This window comes from Myxocyprinus asiaticus, chromosome 49 (genome assembly GCF_019703515.2).
Source record: "Myxocyprinus asiaticus isolate MX2 ecotype Aquarium Trade chromosome 49, UBuf_Myxa_2, whole genome shotgun sequence".
In the NCBI taxonomy this organism is placed as follows: domain Eukaryota; kingdom Metazoa; phylum Chordata; class Actinopteri; order Cypriniformes; family Catostomidae; genus Myxocyprinus; species Myxocyprinus asiaticus.
Window position 1 is genome coordinate 18,303,998 of NC_059392.1, and position 27,752 is coordinate 18,331,749.

The 27,752-nt window shown below is 39.3% G+C and overlaps 1 protein-coding gene across 1 annotated transcript in view; it reads right to left on the minus strand.

Moving 5' to 3' along the window:
- Nucleotides 1-1,926: 1,926 nt before the first annotated feature.
- Nucleotides 1,927-27,752, minus strand: part of LOC127438433 (microtubule-associated protein 1B-like) — a 33,150-nt gene continuing 7,324 nt past the window's right edge. Inside the window, exons 2-7 of the mRNA XM_051694017.1 lie at nt 25,793-25,894; nt 9,782-9,864; nt 8,692-8,832; nt 5,332-8,557; nt 4,126-4,334; nt 1,927-3,924 (exon numbers count right to left, since the gene is read on the minus strand). Coding sequence (XP_051549977.1) covers nt 3,769-3,924; nt 4,126-4,334; nt 5,332-8,557; nt 8,692-8,832; nt 9,782-9,864; nt 25,793-25,894 — 3,917 coding nt within the window. The 3' untranslated portion in view covers nt 1,927-3,768. The remainder of the gene's footprint in view (nt 3,925-4,125; nt 4,335-5,331; nt 8,558-8,691; nt 8,833-9,781; nt 9,865-25,792; nt 25,895-27,752) is intronic.

Below are 27,752 nucleotides of genomic sequence, written 5' to 3' on the forward strand. Positions count from 1 at the left end.
TGACCAGCAGATGGCAGTCAGTCAATTCACTCGTTTCTCAAGTATAGTCAAACACAATTATTACATAAACAGAGATTCTTTTAAAATGAGAACAATCTCCGCGGCTCTATCATAGGAGAGAGCGTAACTGTCAACTTACGCGCATTACGACAGTAAGTCACCGTTTGCGGATACCATGCAAATGAATGGGGAGAACCGTAAACTGACACCTACCTGTAGCAAAATTTTTCATGTCTTCTCTTTGAAAACAGCAAATTTATCGTTGTAAACTCCACACATAGTTTATTCCAAAATAATTGTTTAGTGTAAAATATGTTGAAGATTAGTGTACAGGTTGTCAATTAATTAAGTGATGAGCTGTTTCCTCACAAAAGTTGTTTATTCAGCGTAATGAAGCATCTCTTACATAGATATCCATTAAAAAAAACGGCCTTTTGTCTCCTCGCCGGTGCACCTCACACTGAATATCTATGTGATCGCCCGTTATGCTGTTTTATGCTAAGCTTGTAGGTTCCATTAGTAGAAGGATTGTGACATAAATCAAGTATACTTTCATTAATTTCATTTAATGCACTTTTTGTGTTCCCTGTCAAAAATGTCCGGCCTACTATGATTGTTAATAAATCTATCATATTGCATATATTATCCCTAGATATTGCATTAGATCTTTTTGTCAACTTCTTTTTTAGTAATTATGAAAGGTTTTGTTCTTCTTTTATGAACATGTTTTTTGTTATTATTATTTATTGAAAGAATGATTTATTGAACTGAGCTTATAGCGGTAGAAATTAATAATAACAATGTAAAATCAATAATTACTTTCTTGATCTAAACAAAATAGGTGTCATTTTAAAGCTTAGAATCTGGACTTTAAAATGCATATAGCTGATCGTACCAATTCTTAATTAATTCTTTTAAATTTGATGACAAATTTGTTATCTCAACAATTATATTTATAGTTTGTAAAAACAAAGTTGATATAGCTATGTGTTATTTATCGTTAGAAAGGTCTCAATTAGTAAAATGCAATTAGCAAATTTGTTTCACTCAGAGGCCAAACTGCAGTGAGTATTAGTGTATGAAATTCCCATTGACACACATAAATATAATAAACAGGAGTGTCTTTTTGACATGTTTTTTCTTACTACTTCCTAAAACATACATATAACATAGACAGTGACATATCGTAACATACAGCAGACTATCCCGATTCAAACGAGCCCAAACACAACATAATATGAGTAATCTTGAAATATTCCTCAAAGAGTGTACATGGAAAGACAATGCACAAAAGGTCGCTCAATACACATTGTGTGTGTGTATTTGTAAACACACATCCACATATGAGCTCATCTAAAGAATTGGGATGTTCCTGAACACTTAATATTTCTGTATTCTGTAGTCTAATCCATTCATTTCCGATGGCCGGTCATTTTTGACCAGAAACACAACATGTGTAACAAAGTGAAATAAAACCAATAAAATATAAAGAAAATGGTCCACATTTTGTGTGTGTGTGTTTTCAGATACCATATGTGAACAAAATCAAAGAATCGTATTCAAATTGGATGAAGTAAAAAAAAAAATTAAAAAAAAGTTGTCTGTGTCAAAATGACCGGAACACAACATAAGGGTTAACGACTTTGAAAAACATGCTTGTACAAACTTCGTTTTTATTATTATTACTCTATTTGTAATATAAGGGAATTAACAATCAATTATGTTTTGAAGTAGAGAATTACTTCATGCTCTGGCACATATTCAGAAAAGGACCTTAAATCTGAGCAAAACTCAATTACAGACTTATTATAGAGTATTTTACATCAGACTTCAAAATGTATGGTTTTTCAAAGGACTTTCACCCTTGATCCCACTTATAAGCCATTATATCACAACAAGAAGAACTAAAGACCAAACTGTGTTTATACTTAATTTATCAACTTTATTTGACAAGAAAATACCCAACATTTTCAGAATTTAGTACTGACACATTTATTCATGTTAGTGACATTTAACACAAGCATGCTAAGATATGTCATTTTCTTTTTTGGCTGGTTTCTTCTTATAATGAAAACCAAAAATACACGTAAACAAAACAAATTCTTCTAAAGCATACTACTTGTACCACGGAAAATAATTTTATGGGCTCAGACATGAAAAAGTGCAACTTTTGAATAAGTAATTTATCTGTTCCGTTTCATAAATGTCCACACAAACAAGAAAACATTTAGCTGAGCATGGCTTCACCTGCCAACCACAAAAAACATTGTATTTTTTGGAGTGCATGGCAGCAATTGCTATGATAATGTACACACTTAAAAAAAAAAAAAAAAAAAAAAATAGGCTAACAGGTGAACAACAAAAAGCAAAAATATTCACCATTCAAATCAAGTGTCTGCTGCTTTAGTGTTTGTCGATTGATGGTAGAACAATAAGGTATTCATCTTTGTGTATTTATTACACGTTTTTAACAAAGGAGGCATATAAATGGAAAAATACAAAGATTAAGTGTTAAGTCTATCTATGCCAAATAACCCTATTTTGTAATCTTAATAGATGCAGAATTACAAAGTAACCTGGCTTTAACAACATACAGTATATTTTCAAAAACAACCTTTATATATCTTCCTATACAGTGTCTGATTGCATTTGCTACTCTGAAATAGAGCAATTTCTCATGCTTTTCGGTTTGGAACCACATTTTACATTGAAATGTTTAAATAATTGATTTAAGCCAAATAAATGTGCCTTAACTATAATGATAAATTACTATACAAGCAAACATATAGAAATGTTTATCTAGCCTGTATGCCTGTACATTCTTTGGTGAAGAAGGTGGTTAAATATTGTTGTACAATCCATAAATTTAATTTCCCTAATTTAACAGAAATGATAATGGTTGGTCCCGCTTACCCAATGAAAATATCCTTTTAATTCCAGATACACTGTTACCCAATTCAGAAATTGCCTGCATACGATGATCGATTTAGCTAATATAAGGGTGTTACATTTATAATTACTGTCCTGATCTTGGAGAAATATTAAAAGGGATGATCTTTCTGTTAAACCACGGTGACAAGAGAAAATGTTTTAAAATAATAATTCACGCTGTGATATATCTGCCACTTACAAACCCACTGAGTGTTAACATGGATGTCTAACTTGATCATTCTTTCCAAAGGACATAAAAAAAAAAGGGGAAAATGTATATGCAAGTAATAATGTAGAAACACAAGAAATGGTAAATTGTTCAGATGAAACTTGGCCAACATGTCTGAACATCTACAAGATGCAACAAATTATATTACAATAACACAGGCAAATGTAAAATGACTAAAAATAGCCATACAAAAATACACGGCAATATTGTCTCTCCACGTCATACAAAATCCCTATTTTAAGAAGCAGCACATAAGGATATTGAAGGAATAGTTCACCCCTATTATTTACCCTCATATCGTTCCAAACTTTGAAGAATGTACTGGTCGCAGTCATACATGTTTGGGAAGACAAGAGAGTGAATGATGACAGAATTTTCATTTTTGGGTGAACTATTCCTAATGAATTACTGATAAAAATTCAAACACTGTGACTTCCACTCTAGTTAGTTAGCATTCAAGTCTTCTGTGTTCCAAACCACTGATAAATACAAATTCTTCATTCTGCTGCTCAAGATAACATTTCTCACAGTGAAGAAATTGAGAGAAAACCTTTAGCAAATTGTTTTGCAGGTGAACCGAAGTGCTCTAGTGAAAGGCAGGGGTGGGTTTAAAACTCCACTTTACATGCTGGGAAGGTCTCGTCCTGCATGGCCACAGTGCTGTTGCTGCCCAGTACTGTGATTCCCAGATCTTTATGGCGCTCATGGGTCTCCTGGTACCAGTCATGCATAGTCAGCGAATCAAAGGTGGGGATCAGGGTCACCTGTGAGTTCAGGGTAAATCGCTGTTAAATTACTGATTAAAAGGTCAAAGTGTGTAAACAGTCAAACTTAAATGACTGCCAAGCTCTGCTGAGACTGGAGCATGTTAAAAGTGGCAAAACCTCATGATAGAGATTCCTAGAGATTTTTCAGAAGGCTCTGTTAGGGCATAGTGAAGAACTGCACAACCTCACAACACTAACCTGCACATCTGGCCAGGATGCTTTCCCCTCTAAAAGTGAGTCTAGAATAGATCTCATGACGGTTTCATTGTGTGGCTCATCTCCACTAATTATATAGCAGGATGAGCGTAGGCGCCGGAAAAACTCCACATCGACAGTGGGAGCTGCTGCACCAGAGGGCAAATATGCCAGGTCCAAATAGACTGATACTGAACTTGATATAGCAGAACCTACAAGAAACAACAGAGAGAAAAGTGGTGGGTAAGATTGGAAAAATACCCAAGTTGGACTCAAAGTCTGGTCACACCGTGGATAAGTGCCACCATATTATAAGTGCACATTGGAGCACTTCAATACCAATTCTCACATTTTACTCCAGGTACAATTATACACATTAAAATTGCTTAGTGATATTTTAGTTCTGAAACTCAAAATTAATGGTTCAATTATATTATTTTCTTAATCAATATTCTTTAAAGCTGAAGTGGGTAACCTGTTTGATGTTAAAATATTTCCCAGCATAATATGCAGAGACAACTACAAGTAACCTTCAAAACTGTAATGGCTAGGGTATACTTCACTTTTCAAGGTGTCATTATGTCACGCACAGTCAAGCTCTCTAATCTTTCGAGGAACACTGTTTTGATCACGAGCCTGTACGGAATGTCTGCTTTGTGATTTACTTTAGTACCGTCAACTCCAGGCGCATGCAGACAGACACGCACGGATGCGGACAGTTCGTGTGTCTAGAAAAACTAGGCTGCACAGAGACAGTCCAGGCGCATGTAGATGACATGCCCGGATGCAGACAGTTCATGTGTCTAGAAAAACTAGGCTGCACAGAGACAGTCCGTGCACACTGTGCTGATAATGCAATTTGTATAACACGCACCGAGCACGAGACGTAGCAGCATACAGAAAATTTTACTTTGGCCTTAACATGGTGTCTCTGTGGTGCTAAAAAATATTGCCATGTTTGCTAGAGCTGCCCGACCACCCACACACAACAAGATTGACTCAACCAATGGCGTGGCTATTTGGGTGTAACTTTCTGTTTGTTTCAAGGCACGCAGGGGGAGAAATCAGGAAAGTTGTTTGATAACAATATTTTTAGTCAAATAATAGATGCAATAAAAATAGCTTTAATTTGGCTTTGCAACAAAGTAATGATCAATTAATTCACTCATACATTTCCACACATTTCTGGAAGAACGCACAAGGACTCACTGGAAGTGGACTTTAAAGGTGCTGGTCTAGATCCACTGATGGTACTGCGGGATGCAGGCCTTGTGTCCAAACTAGTTGTTGCACGAATGGTTCCACTGGTGGATACTTGTAGAGTAGCCTTTGTCTTCCCGCTCAGTGTTGTGATATTTGCAGATCCCATCTTCATTGATGCAGTTGCTGTTTTCTTGGCCTTTGCCGTTACATTTTTGGAAGATCTGCTTTGACCATCAGCCTCTGGATCGGCCATGCAGGCACCAGGCTGAGGTGGCAGTGGAGGTAAATCCTTCATTGGAGCAGGTGGAGGGTCTGCAGAGGCATGCTGGGAGTCACGGTGGAACGAATGATTGCTGGGATGGTCATGAGCATGGTGTGGTGGAAACATCTCAACAATGTCCTCATCAGATTCCAAGTCTTCGCTAATGGAAGGACACTCTACAGTTGCTGGTGGGACATCAGAATCAGAAACAGAGATCAGAGAGGCACTAACAGAGGAGGTTGTGGTCTCTTGACCTTCCAATGACTGATGATCACTATTATTGCATTGATGGGGTAGTCCAACTGGCTCCTGAGAAAGGTCAGGACTTGGGTCTGCGATCTCAGGAGACTGTCCATGTTGGTTATCTGGAGATTTGTGATGCTTGAACTCACAAGGTGAGACCAGGCATAGATCAACATCATGTGGAAGCATATCAGTCTGTGGTCCAAAGAGGTTGTTCTCTGATCCATCATATGTGTGATGACTATTGTGTGTTGTTTTTAAGGGTAGCGACATATTCGTTTTTGAGTCACGGTCTGATAAATGTCCATTAGCGAATGCCACATTACCCATGTCCTCTTTTGGTGAGTGACAAACAGGCACTTGTTCAAAGGAAACCGAAAAAGAATCATCTACTTCAGTGGAGTGTGGAGAGCCAACTTCCGCAGGAAAGGACGTAATACTTGGAGAGGCATCAGGCATAGTATTTTTAAGAGACACTGACGAGAGAAAGCTTGATTGTCTGTCTTGTGAGGATATGGAGCTGTTTTCCAAGTTGATTTTAGAGCAACCTCCCATAGAGTTCTTGTGGGATCCCATCTGATTGTCCACACTAAGACCAGACATCCTGCTACTTACACCATCATCGTCACCAGAGATCTGAGCAGCATAATCAGGGGAATGAGGGAAAGGGGTATGTCCTGCACTGTTCTTTCCAGAGTCTGTAGGAGAAACTAACTCCAGAGTTTTTTCATCAGAGCTAGCACAGACATCCTCTTTTAGGCATTCATCAAGCTCTGTTGGCAAGAGATCGAAATTGACACTTTTCTCACTCCTTGGAGTCTTTGCAAGCGGTGAGGGAGATCCAACAGCATTATTTGAACCAGGAAGCTCATCCATACTCCGAAACTTCTCTGGACTTTCGTCAATCCCTATCTTAGAGCCATTCACCTGTGAATCACCTTCAGTTCTTGAATTCAAATGGTTGCCTTCAATATCCTGCATTGGCTCATTCTCCATCCTCAACTTTTCCAATCCTGCAGTAATATCATCAGGTGTAGATGTCTTTGACCGATCTGCAACTCTTTCACGTGAGGATTTCACATTGTCAGGCTCCTTTTTGTCTGACTTTGGCTTCCCTTTAATAACAGCATCCTTTTTAGGGACTATCAAATCTTTCTTTAGTGAACCATTCTTCCCCATTGACTTTCTAGACTCTGCATTGCCTGGCAAATTTCCAGTGGCTTTCTTAACATCCTTACCAAGAGTTTTAGTTGTTTTTTTGTCTTCTGGTTTGACTTCTTTCTTAATCTCCTTTTTAAATTCAGGTTTAATATCTTTCTTGGGCTTTGCACCAAGATCTTTTTTCAAGGGTTCTTTCTTTTTTTCAACATTCTCTTCTTTCTTTAAAACACTAGTTGATGGCCTGTCCTCTTTTTTCTTAACTTCCTTCTCGTCTTTAGCAGGTTCTTTCTTTGTCACTTGCTTTTCAGGCTTAGGAGGTCTTTGTTTGTCATCATCTTTTGGCTTTGCTTTTTCCTCAACCTCTTTCCCTTCTTTTGGAACAGTATCATTAGTGAGTTTGGTCTTCGTTTTAGTGTCTTGCTTTTTCAAATCTACTTTGCTTACCTTGTCTTTGAACGAGGCACTAACAGGTCTAGGTTCTTTGGAAATACTCTTAAGACTTTCTTTGCTCTCCGCATGCTTTGGCTGTTTACCCAATTTTGATGCCTCAAGGTCCATTAAACTAACCACAGGGTGCTTGAGGAAGTCTAGGTGTTTTAGCTTCTCCAACCCTTCAAAGATCTTGGATTCTGGTGTACACCCAGGAAACAGAACCCGAATGATCTTTTCTCGAGGGTTAGACGGATGCCATACCAACAGAGCACATATGGAAACCATGCAGGTTAGAGGGATTTCTGAGCTTTTTGCACTAGGCCAGGTTTTCAAGAAAGCCTCTAGTTCTTTGCTTCCTTTGACTGGATTGAGTACATAAAGCTCTAGTCGACCTACTCCCATCTTCTGGAATAGAATTGCTGGCTCAATAGCTGGGCCAGTTGAGCGACTGAGCTGTTCTGGAGAAATCGACAACCTTTCTAAATGCTGTAATGTTAGTGCAACCTGATCACAACTTCGAAGGACCCTGGGGTCGCTCTGAAATGTTTTGAGTCTTTTTGAAGCGTTGAGGAATACAACCCCTATTTCTGGAGATATCAGATTCTTCTGCCAATCTTCACTGATCTGCGATCCAGCGGACTCCTCCTCTTCCTGTTCAGCCACTTTTCTGTGAAGTAGGCTGTTTATACCAGGTAGATTATCCACACCAACATGGGTGAGCAATACTGAGTCAACTCGGTCTAGATGTCTCACCAGTTTCCAGAAACAGGAACGTGAATCTGACCCCCCATTGACTAAGACATTGAAACCATTCACAGCAAAGAAGGCACTGTCACCTCTTCCTCCAGGAAACACATAGCAGCAGGGATGGGACAGTTTCAGGAAGCCCACTGTACTGGGCGGCACAAGCAGATTGAATGGTGACTGAGGTTCGAGAGACTCTGAAAGATACTCTATGAACTCTCGAAGGCCCTCCATCTCTGGCAGAACTAACAAAGGGTTGGTTTTAATTTCGATAAAATCTTGCAAATTATGCTTTTCTAACTGAGAATTTTTCCACATCCCAGTTTTGGAGCAGCTCAGAGTTAGCTTAGCTTTTTGAGTAGGGTCTGCAGAGCTCAGAAGATCTCCAATCTATTTCAGGAAAAGAAAATGTATGATAATGTTAAATCTTCAGAGCATGTAACAAACATTAATGTATTTTTGAGTATTCAAAAGGGCAAACAAATTCAGCAGAAATAAAATAAGACAACAAACAACGGACTGACCTCTTTATCTTCAAATATGTGTATAAAGTCACTCAGTGAAAAAGACCCTGTTTGTAACACAAGGTCTCCTGTCTCTTCAACACACTGTCCAGCGAGAATTAGCAACTTGTGAAGAGACGTATCAGATATGAGATGACAAATCTATGGAAAAAAAGGGAAGCATGAAAAAGTACTACAATTGTTACACTCTACAAATATTGTTAATGAGATCATGTTAAACGGTATAAACAGTATTTAGCCCTCGATTTAAGACCGTAACTACAACTGAATTTTAAGAAGGAATGTCAGAGGAAACTTTCTGCAAGGAATGTGTCAACACTTCCCTGTATTTACATGTTGAAACGTTGAGTAAACACAAGTCTAATACCTTTCAGACATTTGTTAGGAAAGAACTACAGAGGGTAAAGAACAGTTCTGGGATAGAGTATACATGTGTAAATTGAAGTATATGAGACCTATACTTAACATTGTGGATGGATGAATGTACAGTATATCATATAACAGTTTTTTGCATTATAAAATCAAATGTAAATCTGCCTTCAGATAAAGATGAAAATTAGACATACTGTCTAAAGCCCTATTCAGATGGGACTAGTTTTCCTTTTCCTTTTTTTAACAAAACCTTGTTATTAAGGTAACATTTTTTATCTTTCTAGGTAAAATTGCATAGTTGGCAGTTCAAGTACTGCTGATATCCCATTCAAAATAAAATACAGAGCCACTGAAAGTAGCAGCATCATGTTTGACCCTCACCTTAATTCCATCCGTCAATTATATACAATGTTATATTTACATCATAAAAGTCTATATATAAGTATACATTAAGACACAAGTGTTAGGTCAATGTGTTGCGCATCCAGATCAGATGATCTTTTGTAACGCCCACATCCACACAATTAGCACTGCCACCTTAGAAATAAATAGAGATCATAATCTCTTCCAAATCAGTACATGAAATCAGACATTCCATGTTAAGAATAACAACGAGAGCATCTTTACAAAACCTAATCCCATCTAAAGAGTGCTTAAGTATATATATCTTGATCTTCTTCAGTGTGCTGCAAACTAGAGAGCACGCTTGGAGACTCACCTCTGAATAAACTAAAGCATGAGATGGGTTCACTATCACCTGGGTCTCGAGTACATCTCCAATGTGCTGCAGTGTCTTCTGACCTGTGAATAGAGAAGATCAGTGTGGTCATTCTAAAAAATAATAAACCTAAAAAGGAGTCAAAACAGAAAAGGAACAAAGTTACAAACAGGGGACCCTGGACAGGCTCCTTCATCTCCCAATAATAATGGCACAAATGCAAAAATATAATTAGTAAATTCTATGTGCTGCAGATAGGTTGAAAAGGGAAGTACAGAGAATGTTGCCACATTGATGCTCGCTGGGAAACTCTGATCCATTTATTGGATTAAGGCACACAGGACAGTGTGGCACCTGGAGTTAAATTTGGCCCATCACTGGTTTATCCAGTGAGACAATCAGGGTCGTAGCAACAAATGTTGGGACCCAGGCAAAGAACTAGTTTAGGGTCCCTTAATAAATTATACATGTATAAATTTACGAGTTCTTTTGTTACTAAATCACCATAAGATGTCTGAAATGAGAGGATTGCCAGGTTGTTCAATCTTTCCTATGACATTACTGCTCTCAGGTAGTCTTAGCAAGTTGCTAACTGACATTAAAGGGATAGTTCACACAAAAATGAAAATTCTCTCATCATTTACTCACCCTTATGCCATCCCAAATGTGTATGACTTTCTTCTACTGAACACAAAGCTTTTTAGAATAACATTTCAGCTCTGTAGGTCCTCACAATGCAAGTGAATGGGTAACAAAATTTTGAGGCTCCAAAAGGACATTAAGGGCCTTGGTATGTCCAAAAGGATATTTGGGATGGCACAGAAGTAATCCATAAGACTCCAGTGGTTAAATCCATACCTTCAGAAGCAATATATTAGGTGTGGGTGAGAAACAGATCAATATTTAAGTCCTTTTTTACTATCACTCTCCACTTTCACATTGTTCTTCTTTTGTTTTTGGCGATTCACATTATTCTTGCATATCGCCACCTACTGGGCAGAGAGGAGAATTTATGGTAAAAACAGAGTTAAATATCAATCTGTTTCTGACCCACACCTATTGTATTGCTTCTTTAGATGTAGATTTACCCACTAGAGTAATATGGATCACTTTTATGCTGTTTATGAGCTTCAAACTTTTGGTACCCATTCACCTGCATTGTGTGGACCTATTTTGTGTATTTTGTGTGAAATATTCTTCTAAAAATCTTTGTGTTCAGCAGAAAAAAGTCATACAGATTTGGGATGGCATGAGGGTGAGTAAATGATGAGGGAAATTAAATTTTTGGGTGAACTATCACTTTAACACAAGGTTCCAAAATTAACTTATAATATTATTAAACTAATTATGATATTTATAATTAATTTATTATAAATATATTTATAAAACAAATTCTTACTAGCCATGGAACTACATTTTGCATTATTTTTAGTCAAATGTATTTTTGTCCCTATGACTGGAATTATTTAACTTGCACATCAGTGACAAACAACACAGGTGTAACTGCACCTCTCAAAAAAATAAAATACATCATCATGATTTATTTTCTCACATATTCTTTTAGTGGCTTAATATGAGGAATATTCCACATGCTCTGGAGAAGAGAGAGCAAAAAAAAAAAAAAAAAAAAAAAACTTTAGACATCATAGAAAACACCAAATGGCAAATTTTCCACAGAGGTAAAGGCTGCTTGAAGATGCGCAAGTCTGGGAAGAAGTTTTCTTTAACAAACAGTATGATTTGGATCATGCACGTCACTTTATTTAGCAAGGGTCAGATTATTGTTCTTACAGTTCAATGTAAAGCATGTTAAGTTGCTAATAATTTTACTGGCCAACTGGTTGGTATTTCTGTTTTGTTTATTCGCCAAAGGCATTTTTCGTTCGCATTTGGCGCATGTTGAGTGTTAATTTTGCACCCTGTTTACATGGATATCTAATAAATATTTAGTCAAGTACTAACCTATGGCTACATTGACACCTATGGCTGACTTTTCTTCAAGAAATTGTAAATTATCTGCTATCTCTCGCTCTTTCTCTGTTCCATTCTCTTTAGATCGTCTGATTTCGGCTTTCTGTAGATACATTAACAGAACAATTAATATACATTACAAGTACTCAGTTTGCACTGCTAGCTGAAATTTTTGATACAAAACTGGACTGGAGAACCAGACCACTTTAGCTTTTGTTTAGGGTGGGGGTAGGGTGAGGTCGGGAGGACTAGATTACGGGAAGGCAGATTACAGAGGATTTCCCCATTTTTACGTATGGAAAACTGAGTATTGCGTCTATTTATTCCTACCAATAGCATTTTATTACTATATATAATGTTTTATGATAATATCATGAGCCGCTTTTTTTCGAGCCAGGGCTATCAACCGGCCAGCAGGGGCCAATAGCCTTGAGCCGCGAGACCAAAATCGATCTCCTTTCCCACCATGGAGCCAATAGCCCCGCAGCGTTGCCCTAAAACCCGCCCTTAACACACCGACCTGGTGCCAATGTCACATACACTGCCCAGTTCACAAGCAAGGTATCATGCTATCTAGAATATCGAGTTCATATTGTTTGTAAACATTAGCTAGCTTGCAAGATAAGATAAGCATTGACAACTCACTGACTGTAACTGGCTGAGTGTCCCAAGTGGTCTCTCCACTAACAGCGGGACGATGTCCCAGCACACCGTTCCATGACCTCGAACCATGGAAAGTTCTTTCTTTGGGCACTGCTTTGTCCATTGTGCTTTTTAACAGATTTGTACTGTACCCGCAATTTGTCATTTTTCCCGAACCTGTACCGTTGTGCGCTGGATACACAACCTGGCAAGCTCGGCGAAACGCCACCTTTGACATTGAGCCCGCCTTACAGCATTACCCCCAGTCCGACACCCCTGGAGATAATCAGAACTCATGGCCCGAAGGCAACCACCGCCGCAGCATACAGTGGTCCCTAGAATTATTTGGACTCAAGTCACACTTAAAAATTTCTGAATGTCACTGTATTAAGCTAGAGGTTTTCAAAGTGTGGGGCATGCCCCCTGCCTCATTCTCATATCACTCACACATTCAAATTTGTTGCGGTGACAAAACACGCAAGACCCACTGAAATTTGCATGCTAATTGTTTTACAATTTAAAACTTAACGAACTTCCCTTTGACTTGAGTGTCTAAACACTTTTTGGGGCCACTATATATGCATTGATTGCATTTATTGTTCCAGAAGAAAGGTTATACTTCCTCACATTTTTATAATTCGTGGTGACAATATCACTTTAAGGCTGTGGATTAGGAAGAACAGGATGTTGAAGAGGTCACAAAAAGGATGTTTAAGGCTGGCTGCATTACATGTTCCTGTCTTTTCTGAAAACAATGAACAAACTTGAGCTAAGGGTAATTTCAGTTTTCAGCTTTGCAGCATGAAGAGCTGAAAACACATGGTAGGAAGCACCTCTTCAAATATGCAAACGCACAGCTATGACAACATGTCTGCAAGCCTCTATCATTTACAGAAAAATTTGAGAAACAATATCCAGTGATCCAGACTACCATATAAGAGCGGTGTAGTGCAATTTTGTACCATCTACCCCACAGTAAGTGCAGAAAACATGACAAAGTATTATTGCACTGTGCCAAAAGAATGTATTTGTTAAAAAAAAAAAAAAAAAAAAAAAACTTTAGTTGCTGGCCTTCACCGCCACTTTTTTCTGCTGTAGCAGATATTCCCCTGCCCGGCATCTAAACAGAAGGCAAACTACTGTGACACAGACAACAACTGAGCTCTACAGAGACAGTCCATGAGTGCGACAAATATATGGAAATATATGGCAGATGGAGATAACAGCCCAATTTTATTGCTGACATAGCTGATATTTGGGTATTTTGAGAGCCGAATGGCTGATTAACAGAAGTGGTCATTCTACCTAGGGTCAGATCCAAAATCTACTGACAGTCTTGTCAATGGATTGTGCACACTAGGGCTGGGCATTGATACAGATTTCCCGGTTTGATCTGATTCCAATTCACATGCTCTCAATTCAATTTTATTAAGATGCGATTTCATTCGGTTATGATTCATATAGGTATAATTTAGTTATAATGTAAATTTTGCTTACATATGAAAGAAAATCTTCAGGACATAATAGTATTGGGGGCTTAACCATGTAACAACATAGAAAAAAACAAAAAAAAACATGCAGCCCCCACCACCAAATCTTTATAATGGTACAAAGAACAGACTCTTTCACAAGCATGCACAACACACCAAGCTTGACATGTTGTTCGTAGTGTGTGTAAATAGTGGTGGGGGTTTAATCTGAGCTCTACATAGCACTGGGCTTCAGAACATACTTGTGGGACCAGCTGCCCTCTTTATCTACATAGACAAACAGAACAAAGCTGCCTCTGTTTTACAGTAAGAGGGTCACATCCCCCTACTTATATATATATATATATATATATATATATATATATATATATATATATATATATATAAAAATAGTTGATTCTGCCCTATTGTTTTTCAGCCACTGATCCCCAATCCAGGCTAATAACATGTTTGAAAATTCTCTGATCTTTAATTATGGAGAAGAAAATGGAAATCAGAGTTTGTCATGGGAATTTGTCATGTACTGTCAGTTTCATGACACCCAGGTATATCTGCATGATTATGACAAATAATAACTGGTGATTATTAGGGGCCAAGTCCCAAGGGGCTAGCCCCTATTGTAGCCCCTATTACCAGACAACCTTTTCCCGGTTTTTGAATATTCTGACGTTTTGCTGGACATTTTAGTCGGAGGCACAGCTGTGTTGTTTAAACACGCTATGAGCAGGCGAGGGAGACAAACAGGCGCGCTGGTCAGGCTCCGTCGGCGCGGCATTCGAACAGCGCTGCCGAGTATTCATCTAGTGAATCTCCGCTCTCTTCCTAACAAAACGGACAAACTACATCTCCTCACCTGCACAAACAAGGACTTTTCAAACTCTGCTGCCTTGTGCTTCACAGAAACCTGGCTGAGTGAAGCCATTCTGGACAGCACGATACAGCTGCCGGGCTATTAGCTGTTCAGAGCAGATCGCATCGTGGAGTTAACGGGGAAAACGAGAGGCGGTAGAACATGCTTTTACATCAATGAAAGTTGGTGTACAGATGTAACAACGTTAAAGAGGATGTGCTGTCCTAATTTGGAAGCGCTCTTTATTAACCGTAAGCCGTTCAACTCGCCGCGGGAGTTTTCCTCGTTTTTTTCTGGTGAGTGTGTATATCGCGACAAACGCGTGTTTGAATGCAGCGCTGCAACAGCTGGCTGACCAAATCAGACACAGAACAACAATATCCGGACTCAGTTATTATTATTCTTGGGGATTTTAACAAAGCAAATCTCACACGTGAACTGCCCAAATACTGGAACATACTGGATCATTGCTACACAACAATAAAGGATGCATATCGCTCTGTCCCTAGAGCAGCTTTGGGATCTCTGATCACTGTCTGGTTCATCTTCTTCCAACCTACAGGCAGAAATTAAAATCAACCAAGCCAGTAGAAAGCACTGTTAAGAGATGGACCAATGAAGCAGAGCGGAAACTACAAGCCTGATTCGATTGCACGGATTGGAGTGTTTTTGTGGCTGCAGCCACAGACCTGGATGAGCTCACAGATACTGTTACATGATATATCAGTTTCTGTGAGGATATGTGCATTCCTAATAGGACTTATTTAAAGTTCAACAATGACAAACCGTGGTTTACAGCAGAGCTCATGCAGCTTTGTCAGGCCAAAGAGGATGCTTACAGGGGTGGGGATAAAGTCTTGTACAATCAGGCCAGGAACACACTGAACAAGGAAATCAGAGTGGCTAAAAGATGATACTCTGAGAAACAAGTCTTCAGCTAATGAACTTGCATCAGTGTGGAGTGGCATGAAACAAAATTACAGGACTAATACCCCCAACCCTGTGGTGGACCAACAACTGGCTGATGACCTGAATGTGTTCTACTGCAGATTTGAAAGGCCCAATCTCACACCCCACACCCACTCTGACCTTCACTTCACACAAACACCAACACCTCCTGCAACCCCCCTCCTCCCCCCTCCTGCTACTCAACCTGCACTTAAGATCTGTGAAGATGATGTGAGCTGGGTCTTTCGCAAACAAAAGACGAGGAAAGCTTCAGGCCCAGATGGCGTCTCACCAGCGTGTCTTCGATCCTGTGCTAACCAGCTGGCCCCCATCTTCACACAGATCTTCAATATATCAATGGAGCAGTGTGAAGTCCCATGCTGCTTCAAATGCTCATTCATTATTCCTGTCCCAAAGAAACCAAAAATCACAGGACTTAATGACCACAGACCTGTCGCCCTGACATCTGAGGTCATGAAATAATTTGAGAGACTGGTGTTGGCCCACCTGAAGGACATCACTGGACCCTTTCTAGATCCCCTTCAATTTGCTTAGAGCAAACAGGTCTGTGGATGATGCAGTCAACATGGGATTGCATCATATCCTGCAACATCTGGACAGACCAGGGACATATGCAAGGATCCTTTTTTGTGGACTTCAGGTGGCTTTCAACACCATTATCCCTGCTATACTCCAGAATAAATTACACCAACTCTCTGTTCCCATATCTATCTGTCAGTGGATTACCAGCTTTCTGACGGACAGGCAGCAGCTTGTGAGACAGGGGAAACTCACTTCTAGCACCTGTACAATCAGCACAAGTGCCCCCAGGGATGTGTGCTCTCCCCACTACTCTTCTCCCTCTACACCAATGAATGCATCGCCAAGGACCCCTCTGTCAAGCTCCTGAAGTTTGCAGACGACACCACTGTCATCGGCCTCATCAGAGATGACGATGAGTCTGCATACAGAAGGGAGGTTGAACAGCTGGCTGTCTGGTGCAGTCAAAACAACCTTGAGCTGAACACGCTCAAAATGGTGGAGATGATTGTGGACTTTAGTAGGAACACCCCTCACCATTCTAAACAGCACTGTGGCAGCAGTGGAGTCATTCAGGTAGAGACATAACTCTTTTTTTGTCTGATTACTCTCCCATTTTACCACATACAAAAACAACTTGACTTTCAAAGAAAAACTAGGAAAATAACTAAGCAATGCGATCTTTAACTTACAAAAATTATATCCACTGAAAAAGACTCCACATCCAATCTTAAGAAACACTTGAATGTTCTCTATCTACATTTTCTTTTTGTACGGAATCTAAAATTACAATAAATACAAAAAATAAAAAACATTTTAATGATAATTAATGATCCATTAATAATGTCCCACTCCCACCGCTATGTGTCACTGAGCAATGACTACTAACTGCAGCCTGTGCCAACCAGACAGCGCTTTGATGATCATTGTCTATATTACGTCAATCTATTAAAATGAACCTCGCAGAGGATGAAATGCTGCCGAGTGCCAACTCCAGCTGTACAACAAGGGACACTACACTGGCCAATGCCGGCACCTCAGATTCAGGATGGACTTCACTGAAAAATGAACTGCCACAAGCTTGCAGCCGGACTACGAGGCACACCTCACTGACCTCTACTTGCATCATACACAGCAAATAAACTGCTATCAACCATAATTCAATCAAACAGCGAGTAACACTTCTCTGACCACTGCTTGCATCACTTTTCTTAAAATTGAATACATTGACAATAAATGAATGCCAACTTAAGCCTTTATCAGCCAAATAAAAAAGGACACTGCATCCATGTGCACTTCAGCAGTCAATTCCGGATAGACTTCAAAGACACTTAATCATAAATCATACAGTTAATTCAAAATCTTTGTTTAAAAAATTTCCCACCAACCTTAGCTCATTTAGTCACATAAGACAAGACTTGTATTTACACACGGATTACTAATATTGGCATTATATTCATGCTGTATAGCCAGAGGGGAATTGGCTCCCCCAGCTGAGCCTTGTTTCTCCCAAGGCTTTTTTCTCTATTAACTAATATTTAATAGAGTTTTGGGTTCCTTGTCACAGTCGCCTTTGGCTTACTCACTGGGGGCCTGAAGACAATAATTTTAAGGCACGTTTTTCAATGAAACTTCTCACTGAGGACTTTAAGATATGAGACATTACATACATTACAGCATAATTTTCTGTAAAGCTGCTTTGAACCTATGTGTATAGGGTTGCACAATATATCGGCCACCGATATATTATCGGCCGATAACAGGGAAAATCAAAATATTATTATCGCGCCGATAATGGTATTACTGCCGATATTTTCGCATATAACTTGTTTTACAGTCTATTTGCTTGTGGCTGTGAAAATCTGACTGCCTGCAGCTTATTTCCTTCTCAAGCGACAGTGTGCGTACACATACATAGTGTGTCTGTGTGAGTGAAAGCCAAGCTCATGTCGTTCTGTGAGTATTATTTCAGCATCTCTGCACCGTTACATTGCTTTGGGGCTGGTTTTAACGACATGCCATTTCCCATATTCTGTTTGTTTCATGAGACAATAAACGAAAATGCATGTATGTATGTTACTTGGGGTAATTATTCTCGCTTATTACTTATGAAACAAACAAAATGTGGGAAATAGCATATTGTTACTTACAGAACAGCACTGTGATTAAAACAAGCCCAAATACGATCTAACACAGTGTATAGATATAGAAATAATTCTTACAGAGTGATGTGAGATGGCTAAAAAGTCTCAATTTGAGACTTTTCTAATGTTATGACTCATGACTATTCGATCTCTATGAGGTTACACATTCCCATTATGATTGTTGTGATCACATTTCATAAGTTATACAGTGGACCTGTCACAGATGAGTGCCGTAACAAGCGTTTGTCGTGAACCTCCGCAGACAGCGCGTGAATCACAGCGTTGCAAGTCCGATTCAGAAGATGATGCGCTCTTCATGAGCTGTACTCAGTGCGGTCCACGGTGCGGCTTAGCGAGTTCAGTTGAATGAGACACTCAAATGCACAGTTCATTTTCCAATTTGGACAGTAAAATGTGAATTTAATTTAAATTGTGAATTTAAAGTGCACAATAATCTAATTATTTGAGATATGGCGGTAAGATCAAATAACCGCGATCAGATGATTTTTTTGATAATTGCGACAGGCCTACCCTTATACTAAGTTTGTGGATTTCAGAAATGTATTATCTATGTACATTTATGTATTTCCTTCAAAAAAAGGACATCTGATAGAGTTGACCCAGAATGATACTAATATGTTAATGAATAGAACCATATTGTAAATTGTTACCAATATTTTAAATCACATCACAATTAAGAGAACATGGGGTGGATTTTAAACAGCTTCCCTACTTCAGAGAAAACATTGCCATTATACTATCCACTGCCTTCTAACATGAAAAAAGGTAATTTATTAAGAAATATTCAACACGTCCTTCATTTTTTCAGTGCTAACTTTAGCTCTTTATTTCCATCCTGTTAGGTATCCTGGTTTATTTGTTTTTTTTTTTTTTTTTTTTTTGCCATTATGTAAATGATCAAATTATAATTAATAAAGTTTAAGTGCCAGAGCTTGACCAGACCATATTTATAAAAGTCTGTATACCCTTTTACAGATGTTTCCTTTAAGTAGGCCTACAACACAAGCAAATTCACTTATCAAAAGTTACAGATTTCAGAGAAAAGTACTGCAGAACAGGAATGACCAGTTGGAACAATCTGGTGGTAGTGACGGGGGGACGGGGTTTTTGCTATTGACAGCTTTTCCTGACGGAGAAAGATCAGCCCCTATCTCCATCCATTATGCTCACCCAAACAAAAGTAGATGCTTTTCTACTCATGCAGCATAAAAAGTGTTTCAGTTATTATAACTACTCCAACACTCTGTCAGCACAGAAAGTATACATATTACACAGCCAATTAATCTAGGACAAAAAGAGCATGATCTTATCAAAAGCATGAGTTTAAAATCACTGGTACAGTGTTGAATAAAGGACTTCTTCTGTCGTACCCTCCACTGCTCCTCACTAATGGCTGATCACAGAGCCCTCATTGTACAAGGCAAACCAAAACACACAAAGCTTGGGCTCCCTGTGATCTAAAGAGCACAAAAAATTATTAATTCTGAAACAACACAAAGACAAATGTTTTAGTAAATTTGTGGTGCAGTGAAAGGCTGTGTTGTTTTCAGTGCCGGGAGGTTTACAGATACTCAAAGGCCCGTCTATGAAGTGACTCTCACGAAAAGAACAGTTAGAGCCAAAGGGAAAGTTCAGTTTAGAGGAACTATTTTACATGCAGTTAAGAGTCCAAGTAAGGTGGGTGCAATGACAAAAATCTAATTTTAGAGCTGGGAAATTTAATGTTAATTTCTGCAATTAATAGTTGACTGTTTAATGCGTTAAAATAAATTAACGCAATTAATGGATTATCCGTTTTTTCTCACTTCCTGAAACTTCACAAATGTTTTTCCCCACTATCTGTAGCTAAAATTGCCATATATACATTTTCAGGAGGTACACGCTCGACTCGGCTGCACATTCTAGCACAGAAACTGATTGTGTGGAGCAGTGCACGATTATTCATTACGCACAATGCATGTCCTGGAAGCGGACTTACTGTACGGAGAATAAAGATTTCACCCGGTGATCACTCAGTGGTGAGCGAGGTGTGGAAGAGATATGGGCAATGGGAAAGCTGCCGTGTCTCTTCGTGTCGCACGACAACGCTCGCTCACTATCATCTGAACCACTGTCAAAAGCGAAACCACACGAGAGAGACCCAGCGTGTTCTTGACAGAGACTGAATGGCAGCCAGTGATAATAATAGTTGAGATTTTAAACTTCAGCAGATTCAAATTTTTTTGTATCTGTATGCATAGTATATAATAATGCATTGGCAATGTACACTTAGTTTATCTTCCCAATAAAGCTTGATATAAATTGAATCTGCCTATTTGATACTATTATTACAAAAAAGACCACTAGAAAACGGCAGAAGGTTTTATGGTATGTAAACATATAATTGTATTAAAGATTTATACTTGTAAAAATGTGTCTAATTAACTCTATACACAATACTGAAATTCAAATAAATGATGACAAACCAATTTCTTGCAAGTTCTTTGAGACAAAGTATAAAGTAAATATATTTATTAATATATTTTAATGTTTGTTTTAATATACCATGTACCGTGATTACTCGCAAATAATCACAGAAAACTGTGCAAGAGTGACAATTTTATAAACAAGAGCTTAATATCGAGTAACTGTGGTTTTAACACATATAGCATAGTTCAGCTATGGTTACTGTAGTAAAATCATGGTTAATTTTCATAAGGAAAGCATTTTTGGGAGGGAAGGCAAACTATTGCGAGGGAAAGCAAACATTTTTGGGAGGGAAGGCAATCTATTGCGATGGAACGCAAACCTTTTTGTGAGGGAACGTAAAAGCTTTTTGCGAGGGGACTCAAACTATTGCAAAAGAACACAAACTATTGCGAGAGGACGCAAACCTTTTTGCGAGGGATCAAAACATTTTGTGAGGGAACGCAAACTAATGCGAGGGAACGCAAACTAATGCGAGGGAACGCAAACTAATGCGAGGGAACAAAACTTTTTGAGAGAGAACAAAAAACATTTTGTGAGGGAACAAATTATTGCGAGGGAAAGCTAACCTTTTTGGGAGGGAAGGCAAACTATTGCACGTGAACAAAAACTTTTTGTGAGTGCAACAGGGTTGACATGGGAAAGGAGGCGGCAGCAATCAGCTGAACTGTCAAAATAATAGTTTCATGAAAACTTAAATAAAAACACAGGGGTGGTGGTTCGTAGCCGCCCCTGTCGTCTTCCTGAACACAAAAAAGAGATTGTTCAGAAAGAATTAGAGCCAATCCTTGAAATGGGCATAATACAAGAGTCGCACAGCAATTGGGACAGCCCTGTAGTTCTGGTACCGAAGAGCGACACCTTGGTCCGGTTCTGTGTTGACTATCGGAAAGTGAACGCGGTGTCCAAATTTGACGCTTATTGCAAAGGAATGCAAACTATTGAGAGGGAACAAATCTTTTTGGAGAGAACGCAAACTATTGCAAAGGAATGCAAACCTTTTTGTGAGGGAAGGCAAACTATTGCGAGGGAATGCAAACCTTTTTGTGAGGGAACAAATGCTTTTTGTGAGGAAACGCAAACTAATGTGAGGGAACACAAACCTTTTTGTGAGGGAACGTAAAAGCTTTTTGTGAGGGAACACAAACTATTGCAAAGGAACACAAACTAAAGCGAGGGAACAAAACGTTTTGTGAGGGAACGCAAAACTTTTGCAAGGGAACAAAACTTTTTGAGAGAGAACAAAAAACATTTTGTGAGGGAACAAACTATTGCGAGGGAAAGCCAACCTTTTTGGGAGGGAAGGCAAACTATTGCAAAGGAACGCAAACTATTGCGAGGGAACGCAGACCTTTTTGTGAGTGTAACAGGGTTGACATGGGAAAGGAGGCGGCGGGAATTCATTCCAATGCCGCGAATTGACGAGTTACTCGATCGGTTGGGTGTGGCTCAATTTTACTTGACACTGGATTTAACAAAGGATTATTGGCAGATCCCTTTAACTCCAATACCCCGAGCAAAAAAATGGCTTTTTCCACACCATTCTGATTACACCAATTTGTGACGCTTCCGTTTGGTTTGTTCGGAGCCCCAGCCACGTTTCAGCGCCTTATGGACAAGATCCTCAGACCGCACACGACATATGCCGCCACATATCTGGATGATATTATCATTTATAGCAATGACTGGCGGCGGTATATGCAACTGTCCTGAGTACGCTGCGGCAGGCGGGACTCACTGCCATCCCGAAGAAGTGCGCAATTGGGCAGGTGGAAGTTATATATCTGGGGTTCCACTTGGGTCACTGGCAGATGCGTCCACAGGTTAATAAAACCGCAGCGATCGCAGCATGCCTGACACTCAAGACCAAAAAAGAGGTAAGGCAGTTTTTGGGGCTGGCTGGCTACTACCGGAGGCTTGTGCCAAACATTCTGACGTAACCAGCCCGCTGACTGATCTTACTAAAAAGTGGGCTCCTGATCCGGTCCAGTGGACAGAGTCATGCCGACAGGCTTTTCTTAAGGTAAAGTCTGCACTTTGTGGGGGGCCGCTGTTACATGCATCTGACTTCTCTCTCCCCTTTATTCTGTAGACAGATGCATCTGACAGGGGGCTGGGGGCGGTGCTCTCACAGGAGGTGGGAGGGGAGGAACTGCCGGTACTGTTTATTAGTCGCAAGCTCTCCTTCAGGGAGACAAAGTACAGTACCATCGAGAAGGAGTGTCTTGCGATTAAGTGGGGTGTTCTTACCCACCGCTACTACCTGCTGGGGTGGGCCTTCACCCTCTCTTCCGATCATGCTCCTCTGCAGTGGCTCCTCCGCATGAAGGATACTAACGTGTGGATCACCCATTGGTATCTGGCTCTTCAGCCCTTTAAATTCGAGGTGATCCACAGACCGGGGGCGCAGATGGTTGTGGGGGGGGAGTCAGCGGTGGGGGTATGTGGCATGGGGGGGCGTGGTCATGTGTCTGTCTGCGGGAGAGGGAAAGCGGTAGGGCTCGTCACCTCCTCTGATTAGCCCGATTGGGGGCTGGGCGTGCATAGTCACAGCCCCGCCCTCCTCCTCGTCACAGTGAGGGAACAAAAGCTTTTTGTCAGGAAACGCAAACTATTGCAAAGGAACGCAAACTAATGTGAGGGAACAAAACATTTTGTTGAGGACGCAAACTATTGCAAAGGAACACAAACTATTGCGAGGGAACACAAACCTTTTTGTGAGGGAACATAAAAGCTTTGTGTGAGGGAACACAAACTATTGCAAAGGAATGCAAACTAATGTGAGGGAACGCAAACTTTTTGTGAGGGAACACAAACTATTGCAAGGAAACAAAATAATTAGTGTGAGGGAACACAAAGTACTGTGAGGGAACTCAAAAATGTTTGTGTGCGAACGCAAACATTTGAGAGGGAACGCAAAGTGTATTGCAAGGTAATGCAGTGTATTGCGAGGGAATGCATTACTATTTTAGAAAAGGGGGTAGTGCTCATGAGTCACGACATGTAAGAACCATTGGCTCAGGGAGACCCAGGTTCAATTCTCACTTGGGTCATGTCCAGTTCCAACACCCCCTTCAGTTTCCTGCCACCCTTAACTGTCCTTTAAAATAAAAGATAAAAAGCCCAAAAATAAAACGTTTTTAAAATAAAATAACAAATAAATTCGCTCCATGTCCTATAAGGTTCTCCGTAATGTGGCAAAGTGCAACCATAATTAACTCTGCTTCGTATTGTGTCTAACAAACACCCCTTTACAGCAAGTTCTTCCTAAAGTTTTTAAATAAAAAGGTCAAAATAAAAACATGACACTGCTAGCTTCTCAACAAAGACAGAGCCACTTCTTCACAAACATTAGTTGCAATTTTCTCAAAGCCATGACACCGGCAGCTGGTCACTAATATAAGAGCCAATTTGAGCCAATGTAATCCTCACTGTAAGTCAGCAACTGTAAGACAAACACAGTAAAGCTGTCAAATTTTACATACAGGTGTCAAGTGGACTGCAAACTAGCTGTACTGAACAGACCATTTGTGTGTTAACTGCATTTCACAAACAAAGAAATATAAACTCATGTCGGCTAACATGAGAATTAACTTGTCATGACAAGATCTGTTAAGCCAGGGCTGAAACTGTTCTCTCTAGTCATGTGTAAGGACGAAAGTAAATCAGAAGTTCCAATCAGCAATTCGCCTCCAACCAACAGTCACTCAAACTCAGTGTCCGAACAATGCTTACTGCCAATCACTCTGCTTTTAGGATGAAAGATTTAAGACTGTAAAAGAAATATAAAAGACACATTAGCAGGGTTCTGAGCATGCTCTTGGGTGCCATGAGTTCAAGTGGTAAAGATGATTTGGGGCTGGAGAATTTCAGCTGTTCTATCAGCTGTTGGTCCCACCCCACTCCACTTTTTTAATTGGAAGGGTTATTTCCACAGTTTGTGCAAGGATATACTGGTTTTCTATTCACAATACTCCGGTTTCCATCCAAGTTCTGAATTTAATTTAGGTTAAAAAAAAAAAAACACATATATATATATATATATATATATATATATATATATATATATATATATATAATTAAAAAAAAAAGTTTATTCAGTCAATGTGTTTCCATTGTTGTTTTTGTGCACGTCTTTGAAATAATAACTTTTTCCCCTGGATTTTTTACATAAATATGTGTCCATCGCAGTTTGAGTAAATTCTTTCTACTGAAAAAAAAACAAAAAACAAAAACTGTATCCACCTCAAGCGTGCGTATACATTTATATTGGTCATTTTATTTGTCATTCAGCATTCCACAATTTGCATTAAAATATGTGGATGGAAACCCAGCTTCTGATCCATGCAAAAATACAACATGGAGTAGCGGGCTGCACAATTAGTTGAATAAATAATTGAGATTACAATAATAGCTGCCACAATTAATTAAAAATGACAAGTCCATTGCTTTCTTGCCATGTAAAAGCTAATTTAATAAAAATTGGGAAAAAAGGTTTTCAATTTGCTAAGAGGGCCAAAGTGAAGTTGACTGTTAAGGCACTGTAAAGTAACAGCAATAAAGTAATTCAGGAACATAGCCAAAGTAAAGAATATGGCATGCAGATGACCCACATAAAATAAGTATTTTAATGTAAATTCTATTCTTTGAAATGAATCACAATTACAATATCAAAGAAAATAATCGACAATTATGATTTTTGGAAAATCTTGCAACACAGAGTTTCAACATATGAGCATGACAACATAGAATCTGCACCCGAAGTTTTTCACAGAATTGGATTCTTAATTCTCAGGTTTTTACACATCTCTTCCCCTTCCTTTTTCATTTACTAAACAGAATTCTGCAGATTTCCCCCTAAAATAAAAAAAAATAAAAAAATACAAAATACGGGGGGCCTGCATACGAGTACACATTACGTATATTGTTTGATTCTTACCTTTGAGGTCCTCTGAGAAGAATGCAGAATGCCTTGAAATAAAGAGCTTGAGTTGTTCATCTAGGTTGCAGGTGGTCAGGTCGACATCCCACGAGCGTATACCTACAAAAAGATAAATCCAGACCAGTCAGACTGCAATCAATACAAGCAAAGGGTCAATTATTCATGGGCCGCATTCACTGTCCAACTCAACATACTGCCTTTATGTCCTTTTGCTAACAAACAGCAGTCTGTGTTTACGTAATCTAGGAGTCTTAGACAACAATATCATACTACCGTGTGGTTGTAAAGGAAGTTTTTAGTTTATGATCGTAATTCTGACATACATTCATGGTCCAAGTAACACTCATCAAAGGCCAAATGAGAGTAAAATTGTCTTTGGCAAGAAATACTCACCACTTGGCCGGTAACTTTATTAGGAACTGCAACATAATACATGGCTTAAATCGAATTGCGAGAACAATACAGTCAGATCCTCGCTCAAGTAAGTGACATATGCCAATTCAAATCTAACCATCTACTATAGAAAACAATTATTGCACGTCTTCTAACAGCTTTTACCTCAGTGGAAGATTTACCATTAGACATTTACAGAGGATGGACTTTTCTATGGGTTTTTCTAATGGTGGTTTTATATTTATGAGTAAAATAAGGTTTGTGGTTAACATTACTTGAACAGACTGTTACGTTTTGTTTTAGAACATAAATCACGCACAGTCAAACCTCAAACATAAACTTTGAAGCCACTTTGTTTTTTTAAAAACACACATTGCTATCACAATGCTAATTAAGGACTACAACTTCCATAAGCATGTGAGCTACGTGCTTCACGAAATGGACGACTGTTGTTGTCCTATTTAGCGATGGGTTAGCAACTTGCATTTTTAAAAGACACGTCTTCAAAATCCACGATTGAGGTTTGACTTCGTGCAATTTATGTTCTAAAACAAAACATGAACATTTTATTCCCAGCATTTTTCACCATAGTTCAGTTTTTACTCCCTGTTCTAAAAATACATAGGAAATTCCTGAGTAAACCCATGGTGAATTGGCCTTCAGGGTTTGTCTGCAAAGTGACATAACAGCTAAACAGCTCTATGGTCATAGGAATAAAAATATCTCTAAATACACAAAATACAGTTTCATGGCTGGTAGGAAATGTTAAAGGCTGGTAGCCTAAACTCTCAATTCACACAAATGGCAGATGTGGCAAAAAGTTTGTTTTGTACAGTGCATGCAACCCACTAAATCAAAAAATTTCTTTGGAGCATTAGCTAAACTGATTCATTAAGTATACTTTGTATCAGACTCTAGCAAACAGATTCACTCCATCTGAACCAAGAGACAGTGTGAATCTGTTCACCAGACACTGATAGAAAGAATCTGAATCAACTTCCTGCTAAGAACAGTTTCTGTCTCATGGCGAAGAAACAACTGGGTGAACTTCAGGTTTCAGGAGTTTGAAACTATGACCACACTTTTCTTATTAGAAGAATGAGAAAATAGGTTAAAAGAATAGTTGACCAAAAAATTTATCTTCTGCCTGGGTTTGGAATCCTGGTTCAATCCATCTTTGTTCTGTGGACACCAATAAACCCATAGAGATGGGCAGCAGGACGGGGTTAAGCACAATCCAAAAAGAAACTGAAAAAGCTCTTTACCAGAGCCAAAATAAGATGACCTTTTTTTTCTTTTTCTATTTTGGATTTTCTCCCCTTTTTCTCCCAATTTGGAATGCCCAATTCCCAATGTGCTTTTTAAGTCCTCGTGGTCACGTAGTGATTCGCCTCAGTCCGGGTGGCAGAGGACGAATCCCAGTTGCCACCCGCGCACCTTATCACGTGGCTTGTTGAGCGCGTTGCCACGGAGACATAGCACGTGGAGGCTTCACGCCATCCACCGCGGCAACCACGCTCAACTCACCACGCGCCCCACTGAGAACAAACCACATTATAGCGAT